At 67.7% G+C, this 15,484-nt stretch overlaps 4 protein-coding genes across 4 annotated transcripts; 2 read left to right on the plus strand and 2 right to left on the minus strand.

Moving 5' to 3' along the window:
* Positions 1 to 2,634: 2,634 nt before the first annotated feature.
* On the plus strand, positions 2,635 to 4,584 carry EMIHUDRAFT_214828 (hypothetical protein; the record flags this gene model as incomplete). The annotated part of the gene is made up of 2 exons (XM_005763428.1): positions 2,635 to 3,634; positions 4,463 to 4,584. 2 exons carry the CDS (start codon positions 2,635 to 2,637, stop codon positions 4,582 to 4,584), a joined length of 1,122 nt encoding a protein of 373 aa, XP_005763485.1.
* A 510-nt stretch (positions 4,585 to 5,094) lies between these two features.
* Positions 5,095 to 7,411, minus strand: EMIHUDRAFT_214829 (hypothetical protein; the record flags this gene model as incomplete). The annotated part of the gene is made up of 4 exons (XM_005763429.1): positions 5,095 to 5,112; positions 5,232 to 5,333; positions 5,444 to 6,575; positions 6,642 to 7,411. 4 exons carry the CDS (start codon positions 7,409 to 7,411, stop codon positions 5,095 to 5,097), a joined length of 2,022 nt encoding a protein of 673 aa, XP_005763486.1.
* Positions 7,412 to 9,049: 1,638 nt separating this feature from the next.
* EMIHUDRAFT_437661 (hypothetical protein) lies at positions 9,050 to 9,881 on the minus strand. Its single transcript, XM_005763430.1, has 3 exons — positions 9,747 to 9,881; positions 9,463 to 9,724; positions 9,050 to 9,438 (listed from the first exon to the last, which is right to left on the minus strand). Exons 1-3 carry the CDS (start codon positions 9,840 to 9,842, stop codon positions 9,197 to 9,199), a joined length of 600 nt encoding a protein of 199 aa, XP_005763487.1. The 5' UTR covers positions 9,843 to 9,881; the 3' UTR covers positions 9,050 to 9,196.
* Positions 9,882 to 10,825: 944 nt separating this feature from the next.
* EMIHUDRAFT_214831 (hypothetical protein) lies at positions 10,826 to 14,165 on the plus strand (the record flags this gene model as incomplete). Its single annotated transcript, XM_005763431.1, has 8 exons — positions 10,826 to 11,314; positions 11,385 to 11,840; positions 11,988 to 12,934; positions 13,090 to 13,159; positions 13,239 to 13,373; positions 13,447 to 13,587; positions 13,674 to 13,751; positions 13,893 to 14,165. The coding sequence occupies 8 exons, from the start codon at positions 10,826 to 10,828 to the stop codon at positions 14,163 to 14,165; spliced, it is 2,589 nt and encodes an 862-aa protein (XP_005763488.1).
* Positions 14,166 to 15,484: the final 1,319 nt, after the last annotated feature.

Here is a 15,484-nt window from a genome sequence, read left to right on the forward strand (position 1 = left end):
CTCCTTAAAATCCCTGTGGGGGGGGGGGGGGGGGGCTCGCCTGCGCCCTCGACCCGCGAGAGCCGGTGCCGTCCTGCCCTCGAACACGCGACGGGGGGCGCCCTCCTGCCGCAAGCGGCGGCTGGCCGCCACCTCAAAGGAGCCTCTGGCACGCAAACACGCTCGCCTGAAGGGGGGGGCGGTGCAGGGGGGAGAAGATGAGGGCGTCACCGAGCGGGTGGTGCTGCCGGAATGTTGGCGGGCGGGGCGTGGATGCACCTAAAAATACGATCGAGTAGCGGGAAGACCGCCCGCTACTCCGGCGGGAGAGTGCTCCCCCGCCGCCCCCTGGGTCACCCCGAGTGACCTCGCAGCCCACGCCGTGAGGCGCTGCTGTCGGGGGGAAAGTTGGGGCGCGTGCGAAGCCGCTGGGACGGCCAGGAGCCCAGGAGCGGCCGGAGCCGGCGGGCGCCGCTGCCGTCGCCCAGCTGGCCCGCTCTGCAAGCAGCCCGTTCCTGGGTCTCATTGGGGCTGGGTTCGAAGAGGATCACGAGGAGGGCGATGACGAGCACCTACGTGTCGCTGGCGTGGTCGTTGCCGGACTCGACGAACCTCTCGCCCGTGGAGGTGATGGCAGGCAGAAGTTTTTCTCCTGCGTAGGCGCGCGAGCGCGTCAGCGCGCCGAGGGCCACTGCGTGTCACTACACCCGTTGGAGCCGCGCGCACCGGGTCGGCCAGGAAGAGCATCGCCGAGGGAAGCGACGAGCGCTCGGGGAGCACGGGGGAGCGCCGCGTCCGAGACCCAGGTCTGCCCAAGTACCTATCCACCATCCTGGACATGTTCAGGTCCAAGCTGCCATGACCGACTCGGGGTACCCCGCGCGACCCGGGCGACTCGATGGCCGCCTCCGCGGCGGCGGCGTCCGGCGCGCCCGGCTGCAGCTCCATCGCCAGGGCCAAGCAGTCCGGGCCCTGAGGGCCCCAAGCAGTGCAAACATCCATCGCTTCCATGCTTCGAGGAGCGATCTACCGGTTGTCACCGTCATCATAGACGCCGAACGAAAACGCCCCTCAAACGCCTCGAGATTCAGTTTGGGTTTGGGGCTTGGAAAATCAATGTTTTAGTGGACCATATCCCCCCCTAGACAGTAGACTCCAGTGCTTGCACCAGGCTTGCACAGAGTTTGAATGCCGTGGGGCTCCTTCCCGTGTCCCGGGGTGTGGAGATGCGAGGGTCTCCCCCCCTTGCCCCACCACTTTGTGTGTGTGGTCCAAGATAATTTATCTCTGGAGCGCGTTTTTTCGCAAGAATTTAGCTAGCGCCGCGATCCGCCGCCGCGCCGCCGCGTCGCCGCCGCCCGCGCCGCCTGCGCTCGCCGCCGCCTCGCAGACGCCACCTCTCGCGCTCGAAGAGCCGCGCAGCGGGCCGCGAGGTCGAGGTCAAAGAGCAGCCAGGGTGGCGAGGTCATGAAATCATCAAATTTTGAACTTGCCCGAGACAGCCCGGAAACGGTCCCGAGCCGTAGCCCCGGTGTCGGCGCATCGCCTCTCGGCCGCGAAGGGCCGGCTCCGCCGCTCAGTCGAGCAGCAGGAGCTCTGGGGCAGGTTTGTCGACAAACAAGTTGAGCAAAAAATCGGCGAGGAAGCGGCACCAGCGGCACGCCGGGACGAGCCCGGACCGATCCCATTGTTCAGATCCACGGTGGCGAGCCGCCGCAAGCCCACCGGAGAGCCGGGAGCCGCGGCACTAGACCGCGCCGCCAGCGAGGCGAGAGCTGCAGCCGCCGACCAGCCGACAATGGCAGTTGCAAACATGGCAGTTGCGATGGCGCTTTCACATTGATTGATTGATGGGAAGCAAGGCGAAACAGTCCGACCAACGACTGGGACACCAACGCGGTATGGGTGGACGCTAGACGGGCGATGACGGTCACACAGGAGCGACACACAGAACCACAAGACAAGACACTCAGAAAACGTGCGGCTGCCACACATCCTGAGCGAACTCCCTAGTCGCCCGCGGCCGGACTCCATCCGGCACGCGTCGCTGGGCGCTCAGAGCCGCGTCCCCTGCTCGCCACCCCGACGCCAAAGGCGCCCGAGCGAACGACAGGCGGCACGCGAAGACTGGTTGCAATCCCCCGCCGACCGCGAGGCCGCGGGATGATGCGTGCGTGGTCTTGTAGTCGGTCTCGGAAGCTCCCCTCTCGGGCTAGGAGCCAGCCCCTCACCCTTGCCCTCGGAACACTGTGCCCGAGTCGAGGCGTGTGCTTGCCGGTCAACGGCCGCGCGCGGTTGGCATTGTGACGAGGGTTGCGCGCGGCCGCGGCGCGCCCGCCATGGTTCGGCGCGGCGCGCCTACCAGCGGCAATTGTCGAGGCACGGGAACGCTTACCCGGGGTCATCCTCTGAGCCTGGTCGTCGGCGCCGCGATGCCACGGCGGCGCATTCGACGTCGTCGGCGCGCTGCCCCGCGTTGAGCCCCGCCGCTCGTAGCGACGGCCGCAGGTTGGCCCGGTGCAACGCGCCCTGGCCGCAGACTGAAGAACATTTCACACACACCCTCACTCACACTGCGCGCGATATTTTTCTCAGTTCGCTGCACCTTCAGGTCGACGGCTCGCTTGGTCGACCGGCGACAAGCTTTGCTCCGCGATGATCACGATCAAGGCCGTGGTGCCGCCCGCACGCGATGTCATGCTGCGCCTGCGCCACCGGGTATCCCTCTCCGTCGCTGCGCAATGGAGTCGGAACATGAGCAAGGCGTCGGTGGTAGCTTCACCGCCGGCTGGTGAGGCCACTCAGGCGCCAGGCGACTCTTCCAGCGGCAGCCCCACCGGCAGCGGCGATGGCAAGGTCCTCGGCGCGTTCGGCTTCTCTCGGGGCTCAAAGGGATCGGGCCAGTCGCTGATGGGCTCTCGCCACCGCTCGCTCACGTCGGAGCAGCTGCGCGCGCTCGCGGCGGGCGAGTTCGAGATGGACAACGAGCTCGACGGCGGCGACGTGCTCATGGAGGTGCTCGCCGAGGACAGCCGCGGCGGCAACCGGCGCGTCGAGTTTGCCGACGAGGCGCTGCTGGCGGAGGTCACGGACGGTGTCGCGCGGGGCCTGCCGCACCACTTCCCGCAGGAGAATGCGAACGGCGAGAAGCTGCTGCCGCCTCCAAAGGGGCCGCGCGCCGCGCAGCGCCACTACCTGACGCACGAGGGGGTCGGGACAGGGACCGTGTACGAGCGCGAGCGCGCCGCAGCCACCATGCGCCTCGAGCGCGGCATGGAGAGCTCCTTCCGCTACCGGCTGCCGGAGGAGGCGAAGAAGGCGCGGGAGGCGGCGCGCCGATCCCGCGCGCGGATGCGGGAGCACGATATCGTCGAGAGCAGGATTGAGGAGGCCATCGCCGCCGGTGCATTCGACCGGCTGCCCGGCGCAGGCAAGCCGCTCAAGGACGAGAACAACGTCTGGGAGCAGATCTCGGGCGAGGCGATGGCGCATCGCATCCTCAAGAATGCGGGCTGCGCGCCCCCGTGGGTGGAGCAGGGCAAGGCGATCCGGCTGGGCAGGCAGGCGGCGCGGGCGGCACTCGCCAGTGCGGTCGCCGAGCTGGTTGTGTCTCGCGCGTGCCGCGGCCCGAGCGACGGCGACGGCGGCGGCAGCGGTGCGCCTCTTTCAGCCGTGCACGTCGCCTCCGCCGCCGCCGCGCTCGCCGCCGAGGCGCTGCAGACGGCGGCGGAGGTGGGCGGGCGGCGCGGCGGCGCGGCGGCGGCGCGGAGTTGGACGCGGGTGAGGCTGTATGACGAGGGCGCGGAGGGAGCGGAGGCTACCGACGGCGGAGGCGTTGCGACGGCGCAGTCCTCCACGCGGGGCGGGCGGGCTGCCGGCGGGGAGGGGGGGCGGAGCGGCGAGAGGGGCTGGCTGCACGCGCCCGAGGCGGCCGCGGCGGCGAGGGAGGCGGTGGAGGCGGCGGAGGAGGCGGCGGCTGCGGCGGAGGCGGGGGGCGAGGCAGCCGAGGTGGAGGCGGAGGAGGCGTCGAATCGGGCGGTGCGGGCGGCGCTGGCGGTGAGCGCGGGGCGGGTGCGCGAGTTCGACGATGCCTGCCGCGCCTTCGAGGAGCGTCTTGGCGAGCTGAACGCGCAGGTGCGCTCGTACAACCTCGTCGTGCCCGCCGCCACCTCGCAGCTGCTGCAGCTCACGCCAGCTGCCGAGCGGCAGCCGTCTCTAGAAGCGGAACACGCACTCTTGCATTTCCAACCAGCGCTCGAGAGGAGACGCACTCCGCTGTACTCGGCCGTCTTCGGCTGTATTCGCCGTGTTCGCAGCCCCTCGTACTCACGCGGTGCTCTGAGGACGCTGCGCAAGACGCGCCCTGCCGCCCTCATGTCGGCGCACTCACAACGCAGGCAGCGGTCGCTCTCCGAGGTGCCCTCGCGTGCCCTCGAGCTACACGCGCGCCGCGGCAGACGGGCCGAGCTCCCTCCCGCCGCAGCCGCGGGCGGCGCGGTGATGGGTGTCGTGCTCTCTGGCTCGCTGGCGGGCGGCGCGTGGGCTCAGGCGACGCCGGTAGAGCACCCCTTCATTCCACGCCTCGCCCCTTTTTGCGTGGAGTAGCAGGCAGCCTTCATTCGACGATTGGGCCCCCGACCCACGCCCAAGCGACTAGCGACAGGAGACGTGGCTCAAATCCACGCAGGGATTGGGGGGACGAGGCACAGTGAAACGCGCAGAGGCAGAGGGGGGGGGGGAGAGAGAGAACTGTGAACGGCGTCTCATCACAGCAGCGCGTTAACAGGCGGAGCCGGTGCGACACGGGATCCTCTCGTCGCTCGCGTCTGTTCTGTGGCAGAGCTGACCGCTTCTTCGTTCGGGGCCGGCGGGAGGGGGGCCGGCGGGAGGGGGGCGGGGCGGGGGGACAGTGTTGGAAGCGATGGGCGTGCAATGGGTCAGCGGCGGTGCCCTGTGATAGAGCTAGCGAGCGGCCCCCCCTGCTCCTTTTCACACCGAACGCCACCCTCGTCTCAGTGTTTTGGTCTGTGTTCTGCACGGGTTTTGTGAGACGTGGATTGGAGCGTGAGAGGGTGGCGCTCGCTCTCGGTCTCGCCGTCCCTCCGTTTTGTACACTTATCTTTGATTCAAACTCTGGCAGACAGACTAAGTACTCTTGTACTCACACTCAGTGACGTAAAAAAGTATGAACCACTCAGCACTCATCTGCTACAGAGAAACGCCGTCGCCGAAACTTTTGCTCATGTCATCACTTCGCATTTCGAGGCTGGCGCCCGGACAGCCAGCTCGAGCGAGCGCGCCTCGGCCTCACCGGGAAGATACACTGGCGGCTTCGGATCGCCCTCCTCGTCCGCCTGCGCGCGCGAGGCTGGGAGGTTGGCGGCCGTTGTGTGCGCTGCGCGCGGCGGGTTGCGGGGCAGCAGCAAAGGCATGCATCGCACAGATCCCTCCCTCTTCCCCTCACCTGGCTCGCGGTCGGCAGGCGGATGGTGAAACACTCGGTCAAGATTGCGCACACGCGTGCCTTGCCGCAGAGCTGTGCGGACGGATCTCTGCTCGTGTCGCTCTCGTCCTGCTCCGCCTTCGCCGCTCCCGTCGCCACCTCCTTCGATGCCTCCTCTGCTCTCCCCTTGGACAACACCAGCCGCGCCTTTGCGTCGGAGCGACAGCACGCGGGCGGCACCAGGCGCCAGCGACGGTAGGCGCCCAGCTCATCGCCCGTGGCCTGCAGTGCGCCTCCGCGCAGTAGGTACACCTCCCCCGCTGGCCCGATGTACGGGCCAGTCCCCTCGAGCCTCCGCGACAGCTCGTCGGAAGGCGGGGTAACGGGCAGCGACCAGCGATAGTGCACCTCGCCCTCGATCGTAGCATCGAGACGCGCGGTGACTCCGACACACCCGCAGGCAGGCAGCACCCCTTCCCGTAGCTCCCACGGGCTCACGTCCAGGCGCGGTTTGAGCCGCAAGGTAACTCCGCAGACCTCCACGTCGATGGCCCCGCCCCTGCTCGACACCGCCCAGCGCCCTTGGCCCCTTGAGGTGGCGAGGTACCCGTGCGACAAGAAGTAGACTTGCTCGAGGACGATAGGGCGATCGCTCGAGGCTGATCGGTTGCCTCGGATACGCCATGGGCCGGTCCCAATGATCCTCCCGATCGAGGCGTCTCTCCAGGCGCCAAACAGCTCGAGCTTTGGCGCCCACGACGGAGCCTCGTCAGCTTCGGCCACGGCCATGGCGGCAGCGTCGACAGCTGGCGCGCGCAGAGACTGCCACGAGTGCTGCCGCCAGAGCGAGCCATTGTCCGTGGCGTTGCTCCACTGCTTCGAGCGGAGCTTTGCGCTCGCGTTGTTGATCAGGCTAGTGAGGAGGTGGGCGTGACCCGGCGCGCAACGAGGCGGCGGCCACAGCTGGCGCGGTGGGAAGCTTTTGCGGTAGTGCCTCTTGTCGAAGGACCACTCACCGTCGCGGCCCATCGACAGCCCCTCCCTGGAGTAGTCGAGCGGCTGGTCAAAGTGGAGCATGTAGTACGGCATCCGCGGAGCGAATGAGGAGCCCCTCAACCCCATCAAGTCGTCCACGAGGAGCGGCCCCTCGGGACTGGCTGGCATGGCAGCGACGGGCCAAGCCAGCCGGCGGCCGCGGCGGGCCGTGGAGCTCTCGAACTGGAAGGCATCCAGGATGAGGTGGCTGATGCCTAGCTGGGCGGCGGCAATTGCGTAGCCCCAGTACTCGCGCCTCCAGCCCTGGACGGCTCTCGCCAGGGACGGCTCCTGCGCGAACTGGTCCGTAAATTTGAGCCAGAGCGGCGCGAGCTGCCGCAATTGCTCTTTGTGGATCAGCAGCGGCGACGGGCCAACAGGCTGTGTCTTCCTTCCGAGGCCGAGGCCAGGCGCGACCCTGTCGACGAGGTCCGGCTTCTGCTTCATAAAGCTCACGCGAAAGGCAGCCGGCACCGTCTCGCTCGCCAAGTTGGGCAGCGGTCGCAAGAAGACCTGGTCGGGCTCGGCGATCAAGACATAATCCTCGCGCATCTGGTCGAGGTGTCCGCCTTTGATGTACTGCACGATGGCGTCGGGACGGCTGCGCTCCGGGCTAGTTGACTTGGCCGTCACAGTGCTCACCTCTCGTGGGTTGAACCGGAAGCGCTCCTGGCCGAGTATGAGCAACCTGCTCAGGTTTCCCATCTCGGCGCAGGGGTCCTGTGACGCCTGTAGACGCCAGTGGTGGGCCATCACCCTCGTCTGCCACAGCTCGGATTCCCCCGCGGTCACGATGAGCAGAGTGTGGAACGGCCGCCGTGTCAGCCCACACCCACTCTTCGCGTCTACGGGGCCCGGTAGGTGCCCGCCAGAGCAGCCGTAGCAGCGAACGTCGTCGAGAAGTGAGCCCCCGAAAAGCTCACGATCCACCTCGATCCGACGCCGCCGCTCCATCGCTGCCTCCTCGGCCTCCGCTTCCCTCTCTCTCGCTGCATCATCTGCCTCCCTAATCATCAGGGAGCGGTTGAAGGCGTGTCCCTGCCTCGCACGCGAGTCGCTTCTCAGCAAAGCGACGCCGTACACAGGAAGCGGTGTTGCAGTCGGAGGTGGTGGCGTTGCAGCTGGCGGAGCTGGGTTGGGCGCCGCAGCCGGTGGTGGCGTTGCAGCCGCTGCACGCAGAGCACTGGCAGCCTGCGGAGCACCGTTCGAATTCGAGCCTCCTGTCCGGCCAGAAGATAGCGGTGCCGGCACAGGCAGCGGTGGGGATGCAGTGACGTGGCCATCTGCGCCATGCCCGGTGCGGAATGCTCTAACTGCAGACTTGGAGCCAGATATCCCCGTCGAGGCGGGCGATGCCACCAGTGTGAGGAGCGAGAGACATGCGACAATGCCGACAAGCGCAGCCTGCCGCCCCCTGTATCTGCCCACCAATCCGCGGCTTGTTGCGCGGCTACGCCCCATGCATTCTGAGCTAAATGGTTGCCGCAGTACGGCACAAAACGGCGCGATGATTCTACCTAAGTCGGAAAGAATTCTTAAGATACATGCCACGGCGTGCGATCTAGATTCAGCACACGCGCCTCTGCTCGCAACCACTCATCCAATGAACTGTCGTCACCCATGAGTGCGAGTTAGGGCTAGCGGCTGGCCAATAGCCTGTGAGGAGGGCGTCCATAGACACCTCACAAGACCCCACACACGGTCTCGTCCGTGCCTTGCGGCCGGCGACGAGATTGCTAGAGGCGGAGCAAGCCTGCTCTAGTCTCACACGTTCGCCCCTGTCGCCTGTCTGTGTTGTTGTGGTGTTGTTTGTCTCTTAAGCATGGTACACGACGTCGCCCTCGCCATAAATGTAAGTGCTTCCGCCCTCACTCATCCAGCAGTTCTTGCCACACGTCCAAGTGAGGTCGGGGATCATCGGGATGCCGCAGCAGTAGAAACAGACGCACGTGTAGCACATGCAGTGATTGGAAACGCTGGCCTTGCCGGCACATTCCGTCTTGTAGCAGAATCCGGGACCGAGCCACACGCCCTCAAACTTGGTCTTGTCGTACTCTGCCGCCTTCCAGTCGTTTGGGCAGAGCTCACCCCAGGGCGGCGGGTCCTTGTCAATCAGCTCGGGATCCGTCGGAGCCGGCGCTATTCCCGGGGTCGGGTCCGACATGAGGGGAGCGGAGTTGCGCAAAGGCGCCGATTCGGCGCTCAAACTTCACCATGGTCCATCCGGACTTCAGGCTTCAGCCTCTTTGCACTTCGACTGTGCACTTGGCGTTCGACTTTGCACTTGTGTTGTTGTGCTGTTGTTTGTCTCTTGGCACCTTTGAGTGCTGGGGGGGGCGACAGAGGGGACGTGGCCTGAGTGATGTGTACGCCCACTCAGGATGTGTGGCAGCCCGCTGGCTGTGTGTCTTGTGAGCTTGTTTGTGTCTGTGTGTCGCTCGTGCGTGTCGTCATCATCTGTCTTGCGTCCACCCATACCGCGTTGGTGTCCAGTCCGAGCCTGACTGTTCTTCACCTCACTACATACATACATCTCTAAAGATATAAGGGCCTCGCGTCGTCCGCCGTTTATCCCGGTGACCCCCAGAACTCGCGGACCCGAGGAGTCTCGAGCTTCAGCTGGCGATCCATCATGCCGCTCTCGGCACCGCAGCAGCGCGAGCGCCGCGCCGCGCAGCGCGCTGCCGAGGCTCAGGACGCGGCTCGCGGGCAGCGCAACCGCCCGGCGCCGAGCCGGTGCTAGGCCGCCTCCGCTGCGCCTGCTTCCTTGCGCGCCGCTGGACGTCGGCCGAGAAGACCGCTTCCCTCTGGGGACCCGACTCCGCGAAGATCGCGCGCGCGTCGTGAGTGGCGGCGCGCGCGCGATCTCCGTTCCCGGGCACGCCGGTCGCAGTGGCATGGGCTCCCAGGCTCAAAAGCGCTCCCGTCAACAGCGAGCGAGCGCCGCCGCTGCTCCTCCTCCCGCCGCCGCTCACCGAGACTCGGTGCCGCCGTTCTCGCCGCCGCCGCCGCCGCCGCCGCCGCCGCCGCCGCCGCCTCGCGCCTCGCCTCCGTCACCGCCGCCCTCCATCTCGCAGCGGCGCGTCCCTCTGATGGCGCGGGCGCCTCGCTCACCGGCGCCTCGCCGCCGCCCCCCCCCCTTCTCGCGCCGCTCCGCTCGTGGCCGCCGCCTCCCCTGTCAATCCCGCCGCCTCCCCTGTCATCCCGCCGCCCGCACCACCGCCGCCACCGCCTCGCGCCTCGCCGCCGCCGCCACCGACCGCCCTCTCCCCTACGCCGCTCTGAGCGCGGTGCAGGGGGCGAGCCCCCGCGGCGCAGCCTCACCGCAGTGCACTGCGCTCTCCGCGCCCCTGACGATTAGTGAGGAGGTGGTGTTGCACAGCATGGAGCTCGGCGAGCGTTTAGCGAGCCCCTCAGCTAGTAAGTAAGTAAGTGGCAAGTGGATCCTACTTACGTCCCTTTGTCGTCGATCTCGTCGTCGTCGATCTTCGTCGGTGCGCTGCTGCCCGCACACAGTCTGCGCTTCCCACGCGTCTGAGCGAGCTCAACGCGCCAGGCAGCCATGATCCAGGCCGAGAAGCAGGAGAGCGGCAACGCCATGAAGACGCTTCTCGTTGTCACCGCCGCTTTCGGTGCCCGCACCTGAACCACCACGCTGAGCATTCCATCCCCTGATCTCATCCCCCTGATGCATGCCCGCCGGGTGTCCTTCACACTCTCGGGGTGGCAGCGGCCATCTGCTTAGGGTCCTCCGTCCCCTCGGTTTCCACCCCCAAACACTTTCCTCTCGCATGCTTGTGGACGATGCTACCGGTTGCCAGACCCAAACCTGCGGCGGGCAGCATCGCTGCAGGTCGGCGTCGCACGTGGAGGCGGCGGCGAGGCACTGCCGAGGCATGTCTTCGCCGACGGCCAGGGCGGCAGAGAGATGCAGCAGAGAGAGAGGGCGGTGCTAGCGCCAAACTCGCAGCGGGGCCGGGCGGCTGTCGTGCCGGCGGCGGGCGCTCGCAACTTCCGCAGTTTGAATTCTTTTGTTGTAGGTTTGTAGTTGGCAAATCAAGACACAGAGATCACACAGAATCTTGTGATGTTTTGATGGGATTGGAATAGCGCGAAGAATTCTTTGTCAACACCGGTGTGTGTGCCAGTCCGCGCCAGCCTGCGCCCTTGTCGTGCCAGTGTGCTGTGAGAGAGAGGTTAGTAGGAAGGTGAAGAACAGCCAGGCTCGGACTGGACACCAACGCGGTATGGGTGGACGCGCTACATGTAGACAGATGATGACGACACGCACGAGCGACACACAGACAAACATTTCCCCTTTTATTTTGTAAAATGCGTAAATTTCTTTTTCGCGACAACAGACTTGTCATGCGCAGCGCCGCTCTCTCACTCCTCGGCATCACCGTCCTCCTCCTCTTCCTCTCGCACACCTTCTTCTTCCCGGCGCCCGCTGCCGCGCCCGTCGTCCACCCAAAGGTCTCGCTGCTGCACGGTGGGCACATCCCGCCCGAGCCGGACCACAGGACAAAGACGAAGGCGCCTCCGTCGGCGTCACCGGCCGCGGCGAGCGCCGCTGGCACGCCTGCCGCTGCGGATTCGCGTTCCACCCCGCCCACCGTCGGCGCCACCGGCACCGGCGCGCCCGGGCTCGGAGGACACGGCCCGTTTGGCCCCGAGAGCGTGGCGCCGTACATGCCCCACGGCCAGGAGGACCGGCGCTGCGTGCCGCGGCGCGAGCAGGCGCTTCCGTCGCGACCTCTCAACCTGACCGTCCCCGCGGACAGCGCCGAGTGGCCGATCAACTGCGCCAGCTTTGACGGCGCTGCGGAGCTCTGCGCCGCGGTCAAGACCGCGGCGGTGCGGCGCGAGGTGCGGGTCTGGGCGAGCACGGAGCAGCGCCCCTTCACGGCTGGCGGTGTGTGGGCAGGTGCGGCGCGAGGTGATGGTCGGCGTCGCAAACTCCAACGTGCAGGGTCAGCTCGCCAAGTGGATCGAGGCGAACCGGCGCGCCGGCATCTCCAACATGCTCATCGTCGCGATTGACGAGCGGCTGCCGCAGTGGCTCGAGTCGCAGAAGGTGGCCTGCTGGCCCCGGCCCGACAAGGCGCTCGGCTCGCACAAGATCTCCGCCCAAAAGTTCAAGTTTGTGCGCTCCTTCCTCACGGTGGGCGCGTCGGTGCTGATGACGGACATCGACGTCGTGTACCTGCAGAACCCCTTCGACCACCTGTGGCGCGACGCGGACATCGAGGGCACCACCGACGGGTGGGACGACGGGTCTGCGTACGGGTGGCTCGAGCAGCTCGACGACCCGAGCCTCGGCGCGTACGGACGCTTCCGTCCAGCGATGCGCATCACAGCGTGGAACTCAGAAGCCGAACACGTATTCTTGTGTTCAACCAGCGCTCGAGAGGACGCGCGTTCCGTCGTAACCGACCGTATCCGGCCGTGTCCGGCTGTATTCGGCTGCATTCGTGTCCCTCGTCCTCACACGGTGCTCTGACTCTGCAATGCCGCATTCACGGCGTAGGCGTGGAACTCGGGCCTCTGGTATGCAGCCGCAACACATGCATCGCTGCGGCTGATGACCATCCTTGCGTACCGGATGGAGCACGAGCCTAACACGTGGGACCAAGCGGCGTTTGGCGAGGAGGTGGCGCGGCCCGCGCGCGACGGCCACCATGCCGCCGGGATCGTCAAGCGCGCACTCAGCTACTGGTGCTTTGCAAACTCAAAGACGGTCTTCCGGCGGCTCCGCGCCGAGGCGGGGTCGACACACAGACCGGTCGTGGTGCACGCAAACTACCACCAGCCGAAGCAGCCGCGGATGGACGCCGTGTACGACCGGTGGCACCTCGGCCAGGCCGACGCGCTCGGGCGCTTCAGCACCGAGCCGACAGCCGTCGTCCCCGCGCCAGAGCTGGAGGTCAACTCGCTCCACTCGATCAACGACGGGTTTGTCTCTGGCTCCGACACGCGCAACGCCCTCGCCGCGGTCAAGGGGGGCGGGTGCCGGCCGCAGCCGTCGCTCCACGGCGTGCGGGTCTCGGTCGCCGTCCTTCCGGTCAAGGCGTGCGCCCCGGCCGACGCCGTCTGCAGCGCGGCGAGCGACGTCGCCGTCCGGCGCGGCTCCTCGCCGCCGGAGCTGCTGCTGCTGGTGGTGGGTTCGTCGGAGGCGGAGCCGGCCAGGCTGTTCCTGCAGTCGGCCTCCGCCGCCGGGGTCAAGAACGTGCTCGTCGCGTGCGACGGCCTCGTGGCGGCGCTGCAGGGGCAGGGCGTGACGGTCGTCGACGCCTCCTCTGACGTGCCGGCCGATGCCTCAGCCGCGTCGCGGGTGGCGCGGCTGCGGTGGGCGCTGGTGCGGCGGCTGGTGGAGCACGGGTACGGCGTCCTCTCCGCCGCGGCGCCGACGCACTTCGTCTCCGACCCTTTCGACGCGCTGTACCGCGATGCCGACGTCGAGGCGATGACGGTCGGGTGGGATGACCCGTCGAGCTACGGGTACTCCCTCCCCCTACCTCTCTCCCCCTACCTCTCCCCGTATATCTCCCTCAGATCTGCTTCCCTTTGCTCTCCTGCTGCTCCATCTCCCGGAATCTCCCGGAATTTTCCCCCCCCCCCCCCCACACGAGGTACAACCACGTCATCGACGACCCCTCGATGGGCTTCACGCGCTTCTGCCACGGCTCGCGCACCGTGCGGGTACGAGCCGACCCTCCTCTCCGTTAGCTATGCACGACTGGCGACTGACTGAGCAGGCTCGCGCATCGTGGGGTACGAGCCGCGCCTCTTCTTCGCGATGCCGACGGCGGAGAGCGAAAGGCTCGCGCGCCGCATGGGGGAGCGGCTCGGCACCGCCGGCTCGGAGGGAGCGGCGCGCGGCGGCGAGGCGGCCGGAGGCAGCGCGTATGACCGGGTGGCGCGGGACGGGCGCGAGGTGCTGCCCTTTGGTAGACGGCTCCTAGACCTCTCCTCGACCCCTCCTGTAGGTGGCGCGGGACGAGCGCGAGGCGTTCGTGCGCGAGCTGTGGCTGCCGTCGCGGAACGAGTACGCCCACCCGGGCGCTGTGCTGCGCGTGATGAACTATCTTTGCTTTGTCAACTCAAAGGTGGTGGCGCGGCAGTCTCGGGTCCTCTCGTGCCCTCTCGTGCACTCTCGGGCACTCTCGGGTCCTGTCGGGCACTCTCGGGCGATCTCGGGTCCTCTTCGGGTCAGGTGCTGGCGCGGCAAGGCCAGCGCGTGCTCGCCTCGCACAAGCCGGTGCTCGTGCACATTGACTACCACGCAGACGTCGTGCCCCGCCTCCGGGCGGCCGCGGGCTTCCTCGCGGGCCAGGCCGACGCGCTGCGCCAGCTCACCGCCGCCGACACCACCACGCATGCCGCCGCGCGCCCGCCGTGCGCCGGCGCGAGAGAGTGGAACGGCGCGGACGAGGCGGCACCCGCGGTGCGCGCGGCGGTCGAGCGGTCGCCGTGGTCGTGGGGGGGCGTGCCCGGCTTCGTGTTTGAGGCGGGTGGGCGCCTCTCGACGCCCTGGGGGCCCGGGCAGTGGGGGCTGCACCGCGGCTTCGAGGCGGCGCTCTTTGCAGACTTCATCGGCACGGCGCACAACATCGAGCTCTCGGCCGGCATCGCCGTGGCCACGCGCTGCGCCGACGACAACATCGTGCTGATGCGCTCCGTCAAGGGGCTCGACTTGCCAAAGTGAAGCAGCCGCGAATCCAGCGCGGCGCGGTCTGAGGCCATGGATGGTTGTAGTGTGCACGTGGAACCGCCGGTGGGGCGCGCGGCGCCACCACGGCGCACCCCAGCGCGCGGGACGCGGTACGTCGCGGAGCGCGGACGAGCGGACGAGGTGAGTGGACTCTCTGTCGTGTGGTCAAGAGTGGTGTACGAAGAAACAAAACAAAGCGGCGGATCGAGAGACGCCAGACGCCGGGACGTCGAAGCGCTCGAGCGAACAGGCGCGGAGGTCACCGTATCCCACGTATCAAGACGAGATGAATTTGCAGTCCATGGCAGAGAGAGACGGGGCGAGAGAGGAAGCGAGAGCACGGCGCCCGCCACGGCGGCACGGCCGAGTCCTCAGGCTCCGCAGGACCGTCGCACAAGCGGCGCACACACATGGCGGCGGACATGGCGCAGGAAAAGGCGTGGTGCTAGGGCCGGTGTAGACGGAGGGGCCGGCGGCAAGCTGCGCCGTCGTGCCCAGACTCGCAGACCCGGCGGAGAGGAGTCGAGAGGAGTCGAGAGGAGTCGAGAGGAGTCGAGATCGCCCGAGATCGCCCGAGATCGGCCCGAGATCGGCCCGAGATCGCCCGACATCAGTAGACCTGGTGGTCGCCCCAAGTGCGGCCCCGCATCTCCTGCTTGTTCGCCGTCGCCTGCACTCGGCGGCGTGTGTGTTTGTGTGTGTGTGTGTGTGTTTGGGGGGGGGGGGGATTGGGATGGGTGGTGGTGGTGGGGTGGGGGGGAGCTACAGGAGACCTCTCGGCTGTCTCTCGTCCACATTTCGCTGCTTCCTCCCGCTGCTACCTCCCCCTTCCCCCTCCTCTGCGTTCCGTCGCCCCTCCCTCTCGCGTGCATCCCTCCGCTGGCTCGCCTGCACGGAGATCTCGGCGGCGGTCGCCGGCGGCGTCCATGCCGGCGCGTCGAGCACGCCGCCCGGCGCTACCTGCAGGTGGAGATTGTATCTCGGAGATTGCATCTCGCTAGAGCACGCCGCCCGGCGCTACGTGCAGGTGGCGCGGCAGCAGCTGGGTTCGGGTTCCGTGGGGGGAGGGGGGAGGGGCAGGAGTCGTAGCGGTATAGCAGTAGCAGTAGTGCAGCCGCAGTAGGGAGGCAGTAGTGCTGCAGTAGTGAGAGGAGAGGCAGGGAGTGGCTAGTCTACCGGCGCAGCCTGCACCGCCACCGCCGTCACCGCCTTGGCCGCCGCACCCCAAGCTGGCACGTCGAGCTTTGCGAGCCTGCGGCAGGGACAGACCGAGGTCACGAGGGGAAGGGGGGGGGGGTGACGTGGGAGGTGAA

Source organism: Emiliania huxleyi (genome assembly GCF_000372725.1).
Source record: "Emiliania huxleyi CCMP1516 unplaced genomic scaffold EMIHUscaffold_63, whole genome shotgun sequence".
Lineage (NCBI taxonomy): Eukaryota > Haptophyta > Isochrysidales > Noelaerhabdaceae > Emiliania > Emiliania huxleyi.

Bases quoted from the DNA above. Each gene is read 5' to 3' on its own strand.
- EMIHUDRAFT_437661 (XM_005763430.1), bottom strand. From the start codon at position 9,842: ATGCTGTGCAACACCACCTCCTCACTAATCGTCAGGGGCGCGGAGAGC. The intron at 9,439-9,462 runs CGGCGGCGAGAA...CGGCGGCACCGA, and splicing joins GGCGGCGGCGGCGGCGGCGG to GTCTCGGTGAGCGGCGGCGG.